The sequence below is a fragment of the Miniopterus schreibersii genome (genome assembly GCF_964146895.1).
Source record: "Miniopterus schreibersii genome assembly, chromosome: 15".
Classification (NCBI taxonomy): Eukaryota; Metazoa; Chordata; class Mammalia; order Chiroptera; family Miniopteridae; genus Miniopterus; species Miniopterus schreibersii.
Window position 1 is genome coordinate 38,897,731 of NC_138115.1, and position 17,130 is coordinate 38,914,860.

Consider the following 17,130-nt stretch of genomic DNA (forward strand, 5'->3'; position numbering starts at 1 on the left):
GAGGGGGCCGACTTACCTCGCGTTCATAACCGTCCTGCTCAAGGTTTGCTTTAATTCAGTTCAGTAGTGACACCTCCTGGTCATGAGAAGTAACTCCCTGGGACAAAAGCAACCAGCCATCAAAATGTGCCTTCCACCAGCAAGGGGGACAATCATTTCCAAGTATCACTGCCTAAAGCAGTTGCATATATCTTCAAATTCGTATATGTGATTGAATCATCAAGTTAATAAAGACATAACATCGTTGGAACCAGGGAGAACCCTCTAGCCTGGGAAGGGCAAAACTCAGTCTTGATACTAATTGTTTAATACTTTATTTCTGGTGTCTAGACCGCCAGGACCTTGAGGAACCAACAAAAGTAGATAAGCTACAAGAACCACTGCTGGAAGCCCTAAAAATTTATATCAGAAAGAGACGACCCAGCAAGCCTCACATGTTCCCAAAGATCTTAATGAAAATCACGGATCTCCGCAGCATCAGCGCTAAAGGTATGTGTTCAGTCTGCGCTGTCCTCCTGACCGGGAGCTTGCAGTCCTGACCAGGTCGTATTGCTTTTCTAAACCCTGTGTTTTCATTCAGGATGTTTGATAATAGCTGCTTTTGTGTTGTTTGTTTTAGAATTTATTTCTCATTGTAATCAAAAGGAATTAAATAGTACCCACTCTTAAAAAGAAAATAGGAAATTTTACCCGACTCAATCTTAGATTATAAGAGCTTTAAAATCCGATGACTAAGAACTGGAGAAGCTGTTTTAAGAGAACGTATGTACTAGCCATAGGGTGCGTCTCGGTTGGTTGGAGCTTCGTCCTGCTCACCAAAAGGTTGCCAGTTCGATTCTGGTCAGGGCACATGCCTAGGTCGCGTGTTCGATCCCGGGTTGGGGCCCATATGGGAGGCAACCGTCGATGTTTCTCTCTCTCTCTCTCCTTTCCCTTCTCTCTAAAGTCAGAATATATCCTCGGGTGAGGTTAAAAAGGGCACGTACCCTATGACAAGCTTTTAAATGTGCTAGTTTTATGCATCTCATTCCAGCTTTCCACACACGCTCTGGTTTATGTAAACTCGCCTCGTTTTTCTGAACATCCAAACGTCCAGAAAAGTGACTCGTGCTTAGTGTCGTCATTGGTTACGTTTCTCTGTCAGCCAGTAGCCCTGCTCTCGTGTGTGGACGCAGATTTACTTCTGCGCGCTTCTCAGCAAAGGAATTCTTGCTTCCCTGAGAGGCATGTGCCTGGCCTAGTGATTTTCAGCATCTGTGGCAATCCGAGCAGTGACAGAAGTGCCTGGAGCCCTGTCACAGTTGCGTGAGTGCAGGGTTTTTCCAGGTAGAGAACACGGCGGCCATCCCTAGCGCCAGATCCTGCCTTCTCCTTCCCATTAGCATCCTCTGTCCCCGATGACCTTGGTGGGCCAAGGAACAAGCTCCACATTTCAGAAAGCGCGTCGAGGCCCCGTGAACTTGCTTGACAGAGTCTCATTCCCTGATCTCCTAAGAGGTGTCTTCAGTGAGGTGATGAGTTCGTCCCTAGCATGGGATTAAAAGCAGGGCAAACAGTAGATACCGGTGCTTGGCCACTGTAATTACGACGTCTCGAACTTTAAAGCAGGGCGGCTATTTGACGTAACATGGTCGTTTCCTGTATCTAGCTAGACCAGTGCGAATAGAATTTATGTGATTATGGAAATATCCTGTAATCTGCATTGTCCTATATGGTAGCCACTAGCCACCTGTGGCTCTCGAGCACTTGAAATGTGGCCAGTGCAACTGCGGCACTGTCCTCTTAATTGCATTTAACAATTCAAATATACAGCGCCACACTGAACAGTGCAGTGCTACATCACATTCACCATCGCCACACTTTCATCACTCAGATCGCTCCCTCCCTCCGTTTGTTGGTTACTGGTGTCCTTCCTACGGTCTCATTTTCAAGATACATACTCATTCTGGTCTTTTATCAGGAACTTCTTTGTAAATTATGTCAAGTAAATACATACTAATACTGTTTCCTGAAACCCACTTGAGGCATGGAATTACCAAATTTAAACACGTCGCCCTATCTACAGATCAGAGTAAACCTATTTTAATGTAAAATCAACAGAGGTTCTGGGAGGCACTGGTGACACCATTTTCAATCTTGTTCAATTAGATGAAGGTTGATCCCTAGTTACTCACTTAGCTTCACTCCTTATCTCTACCGGGTTCCTATTATCTCTCTTTAAAAGGTGCAGAACGTGTAATTACCTTGAAAATGGAAATTCCCGGATCAATGCCACCTCTTATTCAGGAAATGCTGGAGAATTCCGAAGGACATGAGCCCTTGACCCCAAGTTCAAGTGGGAACACAGCAGAGCACAGTCCCAGCATCTCGCCCAGCTCAGTGGAAAACAGCGGTGTCAGTCAGTCACCGCTGGTGCAATAAGACACTTCCCAGCTACTTCCAACATTCCCAGTACCTTCAGTTCCGGGATTTGAAATGCAAGAAAAACAAACATTTTTACTGCTGCTTAGTTTTTGGACTGAAAATATATTAAAACTCAAGAAGGACCAAGACGTTTTCGTATGTATCCATATATACTATACTCCTCACTGTCTAACTTACCTAGAAATACAAACTTTTTAAATTCTAAAAATCGGCCATTTCATGCAACCAGAAACTAGTTAAAAGCTTCTATTTTCCTCTTTGAACACTCAAGATTGCATGGCAAAGACCCAGTCAGAATGATTACGCCCTGGTTAAGTTTCTGAAGACTTTGTACATACAGAAATATGGCTCTGTTCTTTCTATCCTGTATGTTTGGTGCTTCCCTTTTGTCTTGCATACTCAAAATAGCCAAGACACCAAGGTCATGAAACAGACTACTGTACACGTCCAGCTGAGAGGTTCCGCAAGGTAACTGTTGCCTTCGCAGGAAACCAGGACATCAAGGTAAGGCAACGGGACTGGCGTACAGTATGAACAGATAAGGCTAACGGCATTCTAATTTAGTTAGTGTGGAAGCTTGTCCTTGCTCTTTCTGATGCTCTCAGACTGCATCTTTTATTTCATGTTGCCCAGTAAAAGTATACAAAGTCACTGTACTAGCAGAAGAGAATTCTGTATCAGTGTAACTGCCAGTTCAGTTAATCAAATGTCATTGTTCAATTGTTAATGTCACTTTAAATTAAAAGTGGTTTATTACTTGTTTAATGACATAACTACACGATTTTTTAAAAAAGATACATTTTTACAGTAATGATAGCCTCCAAGGCAAAACACTTTTCAGTGTTAATAAGTTTTTGTTTACCTATTCACAAGCCATTAGGGAAATTTCTTGGTATAATTAACAGGCTGGTCTACGGCCTGTCCCATGTAACTAGTGTCCTTCCTGACTCATGCCTGACACTGGGGGTTTTCCCAGCCTTCCTGATGTCCAGGGGCTAACCCTAACTCCCAGGGGCATGGGCGGAGAATATGCATTCTTTGACCTTGTTCAATCACTATGAAGCAGAGTGAAAGCTGTGGTAGAGTGGTTAACAGATACAAGTGTCAGTTTCTTAGTTTTCATTTAAGCACTAGTGGATTTCTTTTGGATATTTTAGCAAGTCTGTGATGTACTTTCACTGGCTCTGTTTGTACATTGAGATTGTTTAACAATGCTTTCTATGTTCATATACTGTTTACCTTTTTCCATGGAGTCTCCTGGCAAAGAATAAAATATATTTATTTTAAAGGTGTGTGGGAGCCTTCATTACACTTTCATTTTCAGTAAAGAGACAGAAGAAACAGTTCCATTTTTAATGTTTAAATTTCATTTCAAAAAGCAGGTCTGTAGTCTGCAATCATGACAGTTAAAATCTGTGCTAATGCACGGCAATCTATAACAATACTACAAGCCAATCAGACAGTACATGACATTTCAATGAGTAAAAAAGAGCATAAAACTGTATGTGTAAGAACAAAATGTTAAAAGGCCTACCACAATAATAAAAAACCATCAATTACATCATCACATTAAAATAAGCCAGATGTACAAAAGTCTGAGACAGAAAAGACAAAAAGACAACACAAGTTATCTGCTGAAAAATGTTTGTGCTCTTTGGGCACTTAATTAAACATTGCAAAGTCAACATCTTCTTCTTCATCAGACTCTACAAAATATTTTACTTCTTTCCTAGCTCGACCGGTCCGTGGCAGAGAAGGTGGTTCAGAAGTGAAGTCTGAGGGGAAGATGTCCACATCTGAATCCTGATCAAAAGATGTTTTCTTCAGTTTCTAAAACAGTAGATTCAAAACCCCAAAGTTGAGAAAATAAAAGACAAGACTACTAGACTACTGTTAAAAAGAACTCTCATTCCTTACACTTCACTTACATTTGGGAATTATAAATAATGATGCTTTTAAAATTAGAACTGTAATAACTTAAGGATTTACCTAATCATCTTTATGAAAGGAAAAAAGGATTGAGTATAATAATTTGCCACCTCAGTAATCTTGTATTATCACCATTACTTATTTCTTTCAGAATTTATATATCACTCAGCAAATATGCACAATGACCAGATTAGTAAAAATTCAAATTGTCTAATTTGTAAGTACCTATGAGTTCATGAGAGGAAAACAAGACTTATGCACAGTAAGTCCTGCACACTATGTTTATAAAAATGCAGAGAAAAGTCACCAAGACGGACCAGAGGTGTAGAAGACTGGATGGAAGAGGTCAGTGTGGAAAGCAACATAAAGCTAAAATCACTTATGTTGTTAAGTTTTAATGGACAAAAGGAAAAAGGGGGGGATAGTTGATGTTTTTCATTTACCTAAAAGAGATAGTTACTTCTGGAGAAGGGTCAGACTAATTGGGAAAATTAGCCACAGTCAAATAAATTTAAGTTAAAAAATTAAATTAGCGCTGATCAAATAAAGAAACAGCCTTTATTTGGTCTAAGAAAGTAATATTCCAGACAAGTAATATACAATTTTTACTGCTCATTGGATGAGATACTCTTAAGTAGGCTAATTTATACCACACTTTTATCCAAGAAATAGTCCTGATTATATAGATCTAGACTTGGATGATTCTTTAACCATACACAAGCCCCCTAAGGATAAAGATGCTAGGTTTAAAGTTATTACAAGACATTATAGTAATAAGAAAACGAAGCCAGTTATAGATCATCTTAAACAAAATCAAGCATTACACAGATGCTCCTGGTTACCTTGCTTGGTGGTCTGGCTGTTTTCCTGCCAGGGTTATAATCGCCTTCATTTTCAGAGCCAGATGCTTTTCTTTTCCTTGCCCCTCGGCCTTTACCTTAAAATGATACAAAGGGGTTTTTTCCCCCAAGGTTAAGTACAATATAGAAAGACAAAAACATTACTTCTTTGGCATCCCTGATCTCTTGATATGAATGGTGTAGAAACAATTTGGCAGCATCATTTCAGTTCTGGAGTTGACATGATGAAAGAGTATTTTACAAATACATTTAAGGTCCTCATGACAAATTTTAATGACCAAGCCCCTAATGCATAAAACATTTGTATTTTGCACTTGTCATCCTTGGGCCTTAAAAGAAAAATGTCTTAAAAGAGTGCTTTTTAAATTGTATGTGATGAGAAACAAATTTAGTTTCTAATTTGTCACAGACCAAAATTTTTAAAACTATAATATGAATTACTAGAAAGTAATACATACTTTAACACAAAGTATAAAGGTTTAAATCCTTACTCTAAATTTTACTTATCACACACTAGTAACAACCAATTGCAGATCCCACTTTAAGTGGCACAATCTTAGAATAAACCCAAGTTAACAAGGAAATAATCTGTCAAATCTATATCCCTTCTCAGACCTAGAATTACCACATGTAGCCTATTGCTTTCATCTATCCAACTTCTTACTCTCATCATTGGAGAAGGGGAAGAGGTATTTAAATGTTCTCTATTCTAATGATTCCAGTGAGTGCAAGAAAATGGAACCAAAATGCAATTCTAAATTTGTAAAATTTCCTTAACAGCTGTGACCAACTAGATTGTACTAGTAAGGAAAGATAGCCTAGATGACCTTGGGATGTCCTTGGGATTCATGTTTGATGAACTGAATCAATGAAATGGCATTTTTGTATTTATGGACCTGGTTTGAAACCTTGTTCAGCAGTGACGCCCCAATCACAAGGTTCCTTTTCCACCCTGCTCTTCTCCCTGCTTTTCCTGTAGGTCTACCTCTCCTTATCCCAGCTGCCACTTTAAGAAATAAAATTAACACAGTTGGATAAAAGGCTTAACAGCTACCCTTAGAGAAAGTCATGTCTTAATATTTTTGAAAGATCTGTAAGTACTTTCTAAATATTGAAGGCAAAGAGGGGTACCAGGGAGAACAGGTGCTGGTGCCCCTGAGCACAGCTACTTCATTTCCTAGATCAGCAAAAGGCTCCGGTCCAGGAGTCCTAGCCCCCCCCTACCCCTCTGGCTGTTACACTCTCACCTACCATTTTAGTAACTGCTTCCAGTGCGCCCGCCGCATGGGGTCTTTGAACCTTACCTAGATATGCAGATTGCTTGCTTACCTCTTTGAGTCTCCATTTCTTGATTTGTAAAACAAAGTGACTAAATTGCTACATTTCCCTTTGGATTGATTCAGCACTGATTCTTAGATACACTGCTTATTGAGGAGTAAAGCAATTTAAAATAAAATAGGTACCTAGTCTTTCTAAATTCAATGAGTACAAAAGACTAGATATTTTCCACACGGCACGTTTGAGGGTTATACAAAGATAATCCTCACCTTTTGGTGTTGTAGTCTTCTTTGGAATGCCAAATTCTGAATCTGAGTCAGAGTTTATAGTCTCCACTTTCTTCTGTTTGGGGGTTCTCTTGGGCTTAGGGGCTGTATCTGAAGATGGTTTTCCTATTAAGCAAATTTCCATTGCTTAGATCAATGTAATGTACTTACCAACAAACCAAGCTGAAGTGAGTCCTAAAACAATGGAATTTCTTACAGCTGACATGAAATTGAATAGCCTTAAGTAATAAAATGGTTCTCTTCACTTGGTGCCAATGTAAAGGCAAACAATTTCTCATAGATGATAAAATGCTTTTTATTTAATTATGCATTTTCATTTGCTTTTGATAATTCAAGTGAATGTTTTAAATAAGGGCCATTAAAAAATGAATTAAGCAGTAACTTAAAAGGTGGTAAAAATGCAGTATACTCAAGACAATAAACTATTTGACATATTAATTATAACCCAAGTATAACCATATATTAAGTTCTAACTTCTAAAATATTTTAGAGGAATAAAATCATTTTTATGTGACCCTCAAATACCAAGAACAGAAACCAATTCACTTCCACTAAGTTGAAATTCAGACTTGGCACTTTTATGTGGAAAAAAATATGAAAATTCTAGAAAAGTAGGCAACAGACCCAAAGACATTTGTTTTGGTGAATTTTGTTTTAAAAATACATCTTGCTTTGAGCTTCATTTACAGTCAATGTGAAAATTATCACTGATCACTTGTGTGATTAGTAAAACCTAATTTGAAAAAAATTTTTTGAATTAACCACAGACTTCTATTTAAAAACAAACACGCTAATTCTGTGGAAAATGTATTTCCAGTGCCAATTTGAGATGCTAGAGCTAAAGCCCCTTTTTAAAACAATAGGAGGAACCCATACTCTTGTGGCTTTTCCCCTTCTGAGTCCTCATGCTGAAATCTACCACAAAAGCCACATAGCAGCTCCTAGCAGAAGTATGGCCTTGGCATAGCAGGGTGTTCTAGGGACCACCTTTTTTCTTCAGAAGGGTTTCCAGGCTTATAGTGTTAGGTGGCACTTTCAACTGTACTGGGCAAATATTAAATCATACATCAGAGTACTATGAACAGCCTTTTTCTGTAAACTTACTGGAGCTACAGAATTTAACTTGTATATTTATGTGTCTGGAGTTAGCATACATGATCCCTCAGAGGGACATAATGCACCCTCTCCTTAGTATTTTGTGGGAACTGTATTTTTGGAGGAAGGTTGAGGGCTTGCTGGGTCCCTGCAGTCACACCACACAGGTGTCACTCAGTCAACTGACATAAGGCTAGTTCAGCTCCTGGTAAAACAACCAATGATATACATCCTTTTAGTTAATGCTAAACTCTAACTCTTTAGGTTAAATAGGAGTGAATAGCTTGAAGGAAACAGGTTGATATGTTGAAAGAACTGATAAGGCTCCCAAGTTGTCAGGGTTGTTAAAAGATGCTAATATGAAGATTGAAAAAAAAAAAAAGTGCTAAAAGGGAAATAAAATAATAGGGCGTCTGGATTTGAGTTCCCCAGAAGCAGACCCCATTTGATCATAGGACAAAGACTCAATCAAGTACTTATTTGGAAGGTAAAGGAAAACGAGTACAAAAATGAGACGATGAAGAGACGGCAGCCAGTGATTGGTACGTTCTGTCAAGACTGTCATTGATCTGGGAGCCTAATCCCATGAGGAATCTCTTGGAGCCAATGTAAAACCTATCCCAGAGGGTCAAGACCAGCTTTCCTCAATCACTGGTAGAGGGTGGCTGGGTGGGGAAATGTTAATATTCCAGCATTGCAATAAAGAGCAAGTCCTGAGGCAAAGAAATACAGACATTGGCCCATGTGCGCTGAAGTAAGGGCAAGGGGATATGGGCAGGGCACGCAGTATGTTGGCTAGAGAGGCCCCTGTAGCCAACCAATTCTCACCACGTTCCTAGTGCATTCAGAATAAGTAGGGACTTTTATTATTGTTCTGCTACATCTAATACATTTGTTTCTACAATAGTGTTGTCTATTGTGCATTTTTAAGGTCCTGAAGGGACAGTCCATACTGTTTGTTTACTTGCTGTGTAAGTAGCAATTATCTTTTAAACACAAAACACTTAATACTTAACTTCTTCAAAAACACCAAGGTATGTACCTTGGTACTAGTAACAGATTCATGAATCAACTTAGTGTTTCATAGACTATCTAAGGCTATGGAAAAGAAAGACGCCCTATGACTCAAAAGAGGAACCCAACTGAACTGACCAGTCATTCCACACGAGAAGTTAAGGCATGACCCACATAGATAACACAATCAGGCTACAAGCAAGACAAAATTTTAATCTACTTTACAACCTAACAACTACAGGAGAGCTTTACTATCTGTACTATCTTAGTATCAATGCACGGGATTATCCTATAATTACAGCTTTAAAACAAGGTCTTAAAATCATTTTAAATTACCTCACATGGTTAGAAAACAAGAGGACTTCTCCTTATACACATTTATACTTTATATTCTATTGAAGTCCTAGTGCAACTAGTTTCAAATTATATTAAATTTCCTTTAATATCAACTATCTCTACATGGTTTATGCAATGCTTACAAAAATCAAATATAAGTACATACCCTTTTTAGCAGCTACTGTTTTACTTGGAACTTTATCTATTTGTTTCAGACCAAATGATGGTGAAAAAACAGAAGCAGAATCTTCTTCATTACTGTCAAATTTAGCTGAATCTAAAAATTACAAAGCTTTTTTTCAGTAAAGAGATTCTGTAAGGATCACATAAAGTTAAACTTTGATTCTTTTACTGATGACTTCTCTTTAGCTAGATAATTGATCTTATAAGTTTCTATTTTGTGATCTTATAATCCACAATATACAAACAGCTGAAAATAAAAAATATAACAATGTTATATTTCAAAAATGCTAACTCTGTTTTAAAACAGTATAGAAATGCATAGAGTAATGAATTTTTAATAGTCTTAAAAGCTAATCATTTAAAGTTAACTGACCAATTAAAAAATAAATACTGATGATTTATTTAAAAATGAAATATGAAAAAGCTCTCACTGTGGTTATTTTAGTATCTACACATCTAATGCTATTAACCATTTCAGGAATTAAAGTAATAACGGTCAAATCTAAGAGAGTGGTAATTATTCTTTTTAAATCAATTTTAAATCATTGAAGATTAATTTAAAAGGCATGTAGGCTTGTATTCAGTTTACTTTCACATTCAAATTAATTCCTCCTTCTATTATCCCCATAGGGATTCTTAAAATGGCTACTTTTATATAACTATTTTGACATGCTGTCAAAATGCATAACTATCTATACATATAGAACATGTACCAGATCTATGTATATCTGTCTATATGTATGTGTGTATTAAAAAATTCAAGACAGTAAGTCAATTCAGTCTAACCAGATTGTTTTGACCTTAAAAATTCCACACACATAAATACAGGAAATAAAAAATACACACCCTGATTAAATTTGCTTCTATGAAAGGTTTAGTCTTTCAGCTACTAGGGTTTAGTAAAACAAATCTGCATATTGGTACCCATGTAGCTTTAAAATATATTGTCATATATACATTCATGTTGCTATGAAAATCAGATTTCAATCTTCCAGAATTTCTTTCTATATTTTTTCTCTAATTAAAACACTACCCCCACACCCATACTCCCTACACACACACTGATTAGCATCTGCCTATCCACCTAAGTGCTTCCATGATGCCTATTTTTACCAAACTTTTCCTGTGATTGGGAAATCACCTCAAGAAAAGTAAATAAACCTTATTACATTGAGGAAAATGTAAAAAGAATGTAAGTTATCTAGTCAAAAAACATCCTGAAATTAAATCATGACCTAATGATTTACCTACTGTTTTCTTCCCCACTAAGTCATAGCAATAATATAAGTGACCAGTGAAAAGATGAAATGAGCATACCATCTTCTGACTTCTGAGAGTATGAAGGAAATGAGAAGAGATTCCCAAAATCCTGAGTTTTTTTGTCATGTGAAGATTTTCTATTAGAAAGAAAAATTAAACACCACAATATAATTTAAATATCTGGTTTCAACCTTGGTAAATTATATATAATATATACTGCAGGATTATAATCATAGAACAGAATTTTGTTTTTCTCTCTGTTAAAGATACAGCAACCAAACTTTTTCTCTAATACGCACAGATGCGCGTACACATACAGACACCAGACAAACCAATGATTTAATGTAAGAGACTGGAAACTGAGTAAAGGCTTAGTTATTAAAAAATGTCACTAAATTAAATTTTATGGTTGGTAAAATCATTCCAGAATTTAACATCAGTAAATTATTGGCAAAAATCCACAAAGAAAGTCAGAATCTCCATCAGAGTAGACAATAATGCTATTTTTGATCCTAGATTGCATGTGGTAAAATACTTCCTTAAAAAATCTTAACTAGCTCACACACTTCACATCCTTCATGCAAGAAAAATCAATCAAGGCCAAAGCTAGGAAAGAAAACTAAACTTCCCATTTCTAAAGATTTATTAACTTTTCTCTGAACCAGAGGGTTGTCAAACTATGTCCCATAAGCCTGCTGCCTATTTTTGTAAATAAAGTTTTACTGGAACAAAGCTACATTAGTTCTTTTACATATTGTTTATGGCTGTTTTCTTGCTGCAACAGCAGCACTGAGTAGTTGTGGCATTGACCATATGGCCAGCAAAGCCTAAAATATTTATTATTGAGCCCTTTATGGAACAAATTTTGCCAACCTATGTTCTATAACTATAGCAACAGTTATGTAAACAGCTGCAATACTAACCAAATGTACTGCTTCATGAGGAGGACCTTACCTAGAATAGTAACAGTTTCTTAGAGAGAGGTTAACTAACTGCTCCATATAACTGAAAAGCTTCATTACTTACTCTGGAATAGCTTTTGATTTGCCTGGTGAAAATGTATATTCATCTTTATCTAGGCCATCTGAAGGAACAAATTCATCTTCCCCATCATTCGTTATGGGAGATGCTTTAACTTTTAATTCCTCTAAGTCATTATTGTCATCATCATCATCAGCATCATCATCCTCCTCTTCTGAGAAGTCGAATGTGTACTTAGGCCTCTCGGCTAGAAGAGTGAAAAGTAATGTAAAAACCAAATCCAGCTTTACCCACATGAAATGTTATGATGAGTAATGCATTTTAAAAATATTCCAGCTATCTCTGAAAACACTCAAGAAGAAAAAAGAGACAAGCATTTAGAGAATAAACACCAATAACTTTATTTTAATAGTGTTGACATCTATCTTGTACTTCTCAGGAGGCTATAGGGTAATAAGGCTGTGTATGTTAGGAGAGCATAAACTGATGAGATTAATTATGAGGATGTTGCTTGTCATAGTTAAATGTTACTCAAAAACAGGGAAGTAGTCCTTATGGCCACTGTAAAAGTGACTATGAATATAAGATTTCCCATTTCTAAAATTACAAAACACAAATTTTACAGGTGTTTAAAAAAATGCTAATCTTTCTCTTAACCTTTTGCACAAAAACTTCTATCTTATATATATGATAGTTTTACTACAAAATAACAGAGATCGTAATTTTTCAGAAGAAAAAGTAGAGGTAAGACCTCAATATGAAAAACAATAATTTAATATAATATATTTAAAAAGGTACCAGCTGTGGGGAAAGACACATTGGTATAATACAAATAAGTTTTATCACAGTTTCTAGCATATGCTATGACATAAAATTTAAAAAATCATTTGGATGCTATGTAAGTTTTTACTTCATTCTAGATATATGGAAAAAGCATAAATATAATTTTGAAGAATATAATTTAATAAATAAATTTTCATGTAACTTAAGTTACACATGTTAAAAATTCACACATATTGCACTACCTGTGCACATTAGGAAAAGAAATTCAATCACTTTGTGATTAGAGAACCAAAAAAGTGTAAGGCCTGAGATATAATTTAAAAAGTATCTCCCAGAGGTAAAAAAACCATAATGCCCTATTATTCATTTTAAGTAAATTAGGACTTAAAATTTGAGAAGAAGTATAAAATAGGACACTCATCAGTTTTTAATTATTGGAAGACTTCAAGTTAATATTCAGACATGATCAAATCACATGCTTAACAGCAATATATAATAACAAAATGGGAATCTGCAGCCTAACTCTAGGCTCCTAAAGTAGGAAACTAAACAAAAACAAAACTATGAAGTACTTCTATTGACCTGCCACACTTGGTATACTACCAAAATACATCTTTTACCAAAAATCTTCAAACCATGGAGGAAATATAACCCAAACTTTATAATAAATATCAATAAGAAAACAATGTGACTTTGGGTGGTGGGCACACAATGCAATATACAGATCATGTATCATAGAAATGTACATGTGAACCTGGGAAAATTTGTTTTATGTCCAACTTTGCTAGAAAAGATTCTATAAAGCAATTTTTGTCTTCATAAACTATAACTTCTGAAATACTAATAGTTTAGTACTTTAATAACATAAATACTAAGGATACCAATTTATGTGAGTAATATTTTGTCAAACTACAATATACAATAAAATAAATATAAAATGTATCACAATACCAGCTGCTCTCCTAAGCAAAGAATCTCTTGGAATAACCACAGGTTCTGTTTCTTCCAAGTCACTTTCTGACTTGGACTCATCATCTGACCAAGGATTCCGCTTCTTCACTTTCTTTGTACTGGTTTTGCCAGATGATGTAGATGCTTTTCTTTTTCTCACCCTGGTACCTAAGACCAAAAGAACAATAATATATGTAACAACACATACAAATGCCATTAACAAAAATAAAACTGTTCTAATGAAAAGTCCATTATAAAATAACAAATGTTCATGAACATTGGAGATAGTACATATTAGAAAAAAGCATAATAAAAAGAATCTAGTAATCTGTATATATAGATTTTCTCTCTCTCTCTCTCTCTCTCTCTCTCTCTCTCTCACACACACACACACACAACACACACAACACACACACACACACACACACACACACACACACAAAACTTGAACAAATCCTCACCAGGCTCCTTCTTCTCCCTTTTGGGTTTGGGACCTTTATTTATAGGCACTGACTGGATCAATGCTTCTTCTCCTGTACCTTCTACTGGTGTTCCACTGAATTCTTCATCAAATTCCACTTTTACTGCTGAGGTATCAAGATCACCCTACACATTAAAAACAAAATAAACCATGAATAAAAATGAAAGTTAAATTAATACCATGTATTTTAGAGATACATTTTCAGCCAATATATTGCTTCTTCATATTAAATGAGAATAGTAAAATGTAATTCTATTGAGGTCTTAACAGATAACTTTGATCAGACCATATTTTACTTCATTTATCTGTAGTAAATGGTATTGCTTACCACTCTAATCTTCTGGTAAGCACTATGAGATGACAGCTACTTAAAAGCAACCATAAAAAATAAGAAAGCCACTTTTGATTATCAATGGGACTTTAAGACCAATGGCTAACTACACCATAAGTTACCTGCAAAATAAGTTGCTATAGCTCTGGTCTTTATATATTAGAAAAAGGAAAATAAGCCACACAAACACAGCCATGCACTGCTAGCCAGGCATTACAGGACAGAGTCCTCTGCCTCTAAGATGAGAGAGAGGGAGAGAGGAGAGAGCAAAAGAGAGAGGAGAGAGAGGTGGGGAGGGAGAGAGAGAGAGAGAACAAGTCATTACAATACATAACAGTGACCCATGGGTAGAAGTGAGCAACTCTGCCTAGGGCAGGGTGACAGAAGACTACATCAAGGGGCCTTTATGATTGGGTTTTGAAGTAATCACATTTGTCCGGTAAGGAGAAGGAAGGAAGAAAGAGCATCCTGGGCAAAAGACACAGTGGAATGAATTGCTACATTGTTCAGAGAATTACAAATAGTCTGCTAGGATTCAAAGTAAGGTGAGAGGAAAGATTAGTCATACAGAAACACAGGGAGGCAGGCAGGGGCTAAATCACTGTGTACAGGAGTCTGTGTGTAGTCAGCAGAGAATCACTGAAAGCCTTCAAGCACTTGTATAATAATCAGACTTACTTTTTGGAAATATCACTCTGGTAGTAAGAGAGAAGACTGAGAGGAATGAAGTGGAAAAAGGTAGAATTCATGATTAGATGACTAGAGACAGGAAGACTAGTTAAGAGGACCACTTTAAATTATCTCAGAGAAAACAGAATCCTAAGGCAGTGTCGATGGGAACCGAGATAAGGAGGTGGATTTTGGAATTGCTTCATAGGCAGTCAGTATGATTTAGTTACTGATTAAATGGGAAAATTCCCAGGTTTTTGGCTTATGTTAGTGATGGCTGATAGTGCCAGTAACTGGGATAAAGCAGAGAGGCGAAAATCATGGTTTTGGAATTAGGATAGTAAGTCCAGTTTCAGAAATGCTGAATTTGAGGGGCTCTGGGCATTGAAATGGCTGTAGTAGCCTGGCACTCCTGAAAAGCTTAGGGACATAGATGTAAGAGTCATTGTATCAGTGGGAAAAGCTCTGGGCATAGATAACGTTACTCAAGGGAACTATGTGAGGTGAAGAAAACAGCGCTAAGCTCTGAACCTGAGAAACACCAACTGAAGAGAAGGCATTTTCCCAAGGAGAAAGCAAGTCCATGTTTAAATTAACCTGTGTGGTGGGGAGCCAGGTAAGAGAGAAGTAGTATAGATTTCAGGTTATTAGAACAGTAGAAGAGAAGTGATCTCTCTGATATCACAATGCTCCTGTGCTTCAAATATTAGGTCTGTACAGAACATTCTCCAATCTCACTCCAGCTCTTAGGCTCATTTCCCAAGCTCTAATTAGACTGTTGGACCTACCTATCTGTATATCCCCTGGGTTCTAAAATCAACATGCCCAGAAAAATTAGCCTCTTTCAGAACATCAGGCCTCCTGTTTCCTCAGCTCTGAACAGTATCCTCAATGTTTCCTTCCTCTGGCTAACTCTTGCCCATATGCTGGAGGGTAGGTAAGTCTCATACTTTTAAATCCTCAATGCCAATGGCATAGGATGTGCTTAATGATTTTTTAACTAATAGTAAAAACAAATAAATAATAAAACATGGTACCTTATTTTAACAACCAAACAAACCCTTTTCCGCTGTTAAGACTTTCTTAATTGGTCATGACATAGTACTAAAGTTTATAAAGTTTATATACATCTTTTGTTGTTGTTCCATGATTTTAATTTAGAATGCTGCTGAGTAGAGTACTTCTATCTCTCATTTTAAAAAATGGAATCAAGCAGGTAGCTCTTTACATATATGTGGGTCCTTGACTAATGTTTTCCTTCTATGGATCAACTGCTCTTATACAGCAAATGCTTTCCCATTACAAGTGAATATATTAGAAACAAAATAAAGCATTATTTAAGCAAATAGTAAAGCTAAAATACATATATACATCCTTATGGAGGTGGTTTTTACTAATGAGCTAAGAGATACGTCATACCTTTTTCTTCTTCAGCAACTTTTTGCTGGCATCTGCCTTCATAGCAGTAATTTCGGGAACTATTCTCCTCCCATAAGGTGAGGGCATTGTCTCTTCCAATTGAAGTTTCTTCACCTTAGGTTTGCCAACTTTACCTTTTATTGCTTTTCCAGCCATTCCAGCCATTAAATCTTCTCGTTCTTGCGCTTCCACTTTCTAAAATACAATTATAAAGGAAGTGGGGCGAGAACAGGTGCATAAATAACTCATTAGAAAAGATAATACTACTACATAAAAAAAGAAAACTAATTTTATTCACTCAGTAAGGAATAAAGCTTTCCTTTCAAGTGATCTAAGATAAGTAAAGGGAAAAAATAACAATAATTCTAAGACCTGGGTTGTAGTCCCAATTCTGTCTAACTAGCTTCTCATTTGTAATACAAGAGTAGTAACTAAATGACTTATATGGTCCCCTCCAATTCTAGGATCCTATGTTGTATTATGGAATCAAAACTTCTGATGATATGGTATCACCAGAATCCTAGCAAATCATCCAAAAAAGGCAGTTCTGTTAAGCATGAAGCTATTCTTTACTATTGCTTTAGCAGTAACAGAAAATATGGAAAAAAAATTGTTCATAAACAAAGTCATAAAGTATGAAAATTAAAAGGGCCAATATAGTTAGATCGAACTAAGGAGGTCCTATGTAATAATAAATGAGGATATATAATCATGATTAATGTTTAAAATTCTTTATTTTACAAGATTATCCCTTCAAATAATTAGCAAACTTTGAAAGGTACTAGGGAAAATGCCATCTTAATCTCTTGAAAAGTTATTTAAGAAAACCTTATAGTATGATAGCTTAAC

The 17,130-nt window shown here is 36.3% G+C and overlaps 2 protein-coding genes across 6 annotated transcripts in view; one reads left to right on the forward strand and one right to left on the reverse strand.

The window, feature by feature from the left end:
• Nucleotides 1-3,709, forward strand: part of RARB (retinoic acid receptor beta) — a 571,444-nt gene extending 567,735 nt beyond the window's left edge. For all 4 annotated transcript variants that reach the window (XM_081159689.1, XM_081159688.1, XM_081159691.1 and 1 more), the window contains 2 exons: nt 331-489; nt 2,225-3,709. In XM_081159689.1, the coding sequence (XP_081015815.1) occupies nt 331-489; nt 2,225-2,421 (356 nt within the window). In that variant the 3' untranslated portion in view covers nt 2,422-3,709. The remainder of the gene's footprint in view (nt 1-330; nt 490-2,224) is intronic.
• A 54-nt stretch (nt 3,710-3,763) lies between these two features.
• Nucleotides 3,764-17,130, reverse strand: part of TOP2B (DNA topoisomerase II beta) — a 54,923-nt gene continuing 41,556 nt past the window's right edge. For both annotated transcript variants that reach the window (XM_081159687.1, XM_081159686.1), the window contains exons 28-36: nt 16,282-16,476; nt 13,843-13,987; nt 13,382-13,549; nt 11,693-11,894; nt 10,724-10,803; nt 9,390-9,500; nt 6,761-6,883; nt 5,196-5,290; nt 3,764-4,254 (exon numbers count right to left, since the gene is read on the reverse strand). In XM_081159687.1, the coding sequence (XP_081015813.1) occupies nt 4,087-4,254; nt 5,196-5,290; nt 6,761-6,883; nt 9,390-9,500; nt 10,724-10,803; nt 11,693-11,894; nt 13,382-13,549; nt 13,843-13,987; nt 16,282-16,476 (1,287 nt within the window). In that variant the 3' untranslated portion in view covers nt 3,764-4,086. The remainder of the gene's footprint in view (nt 4,255-5,195; nt 5,291-6,760; nt 6,884-9,389; nt 9,501-10,723; nt 10,804-11,692; nt 11,895-13,381; nt 13,550-13,842; nt 13,988-16,281; nt 16,477-17,130) is intronic.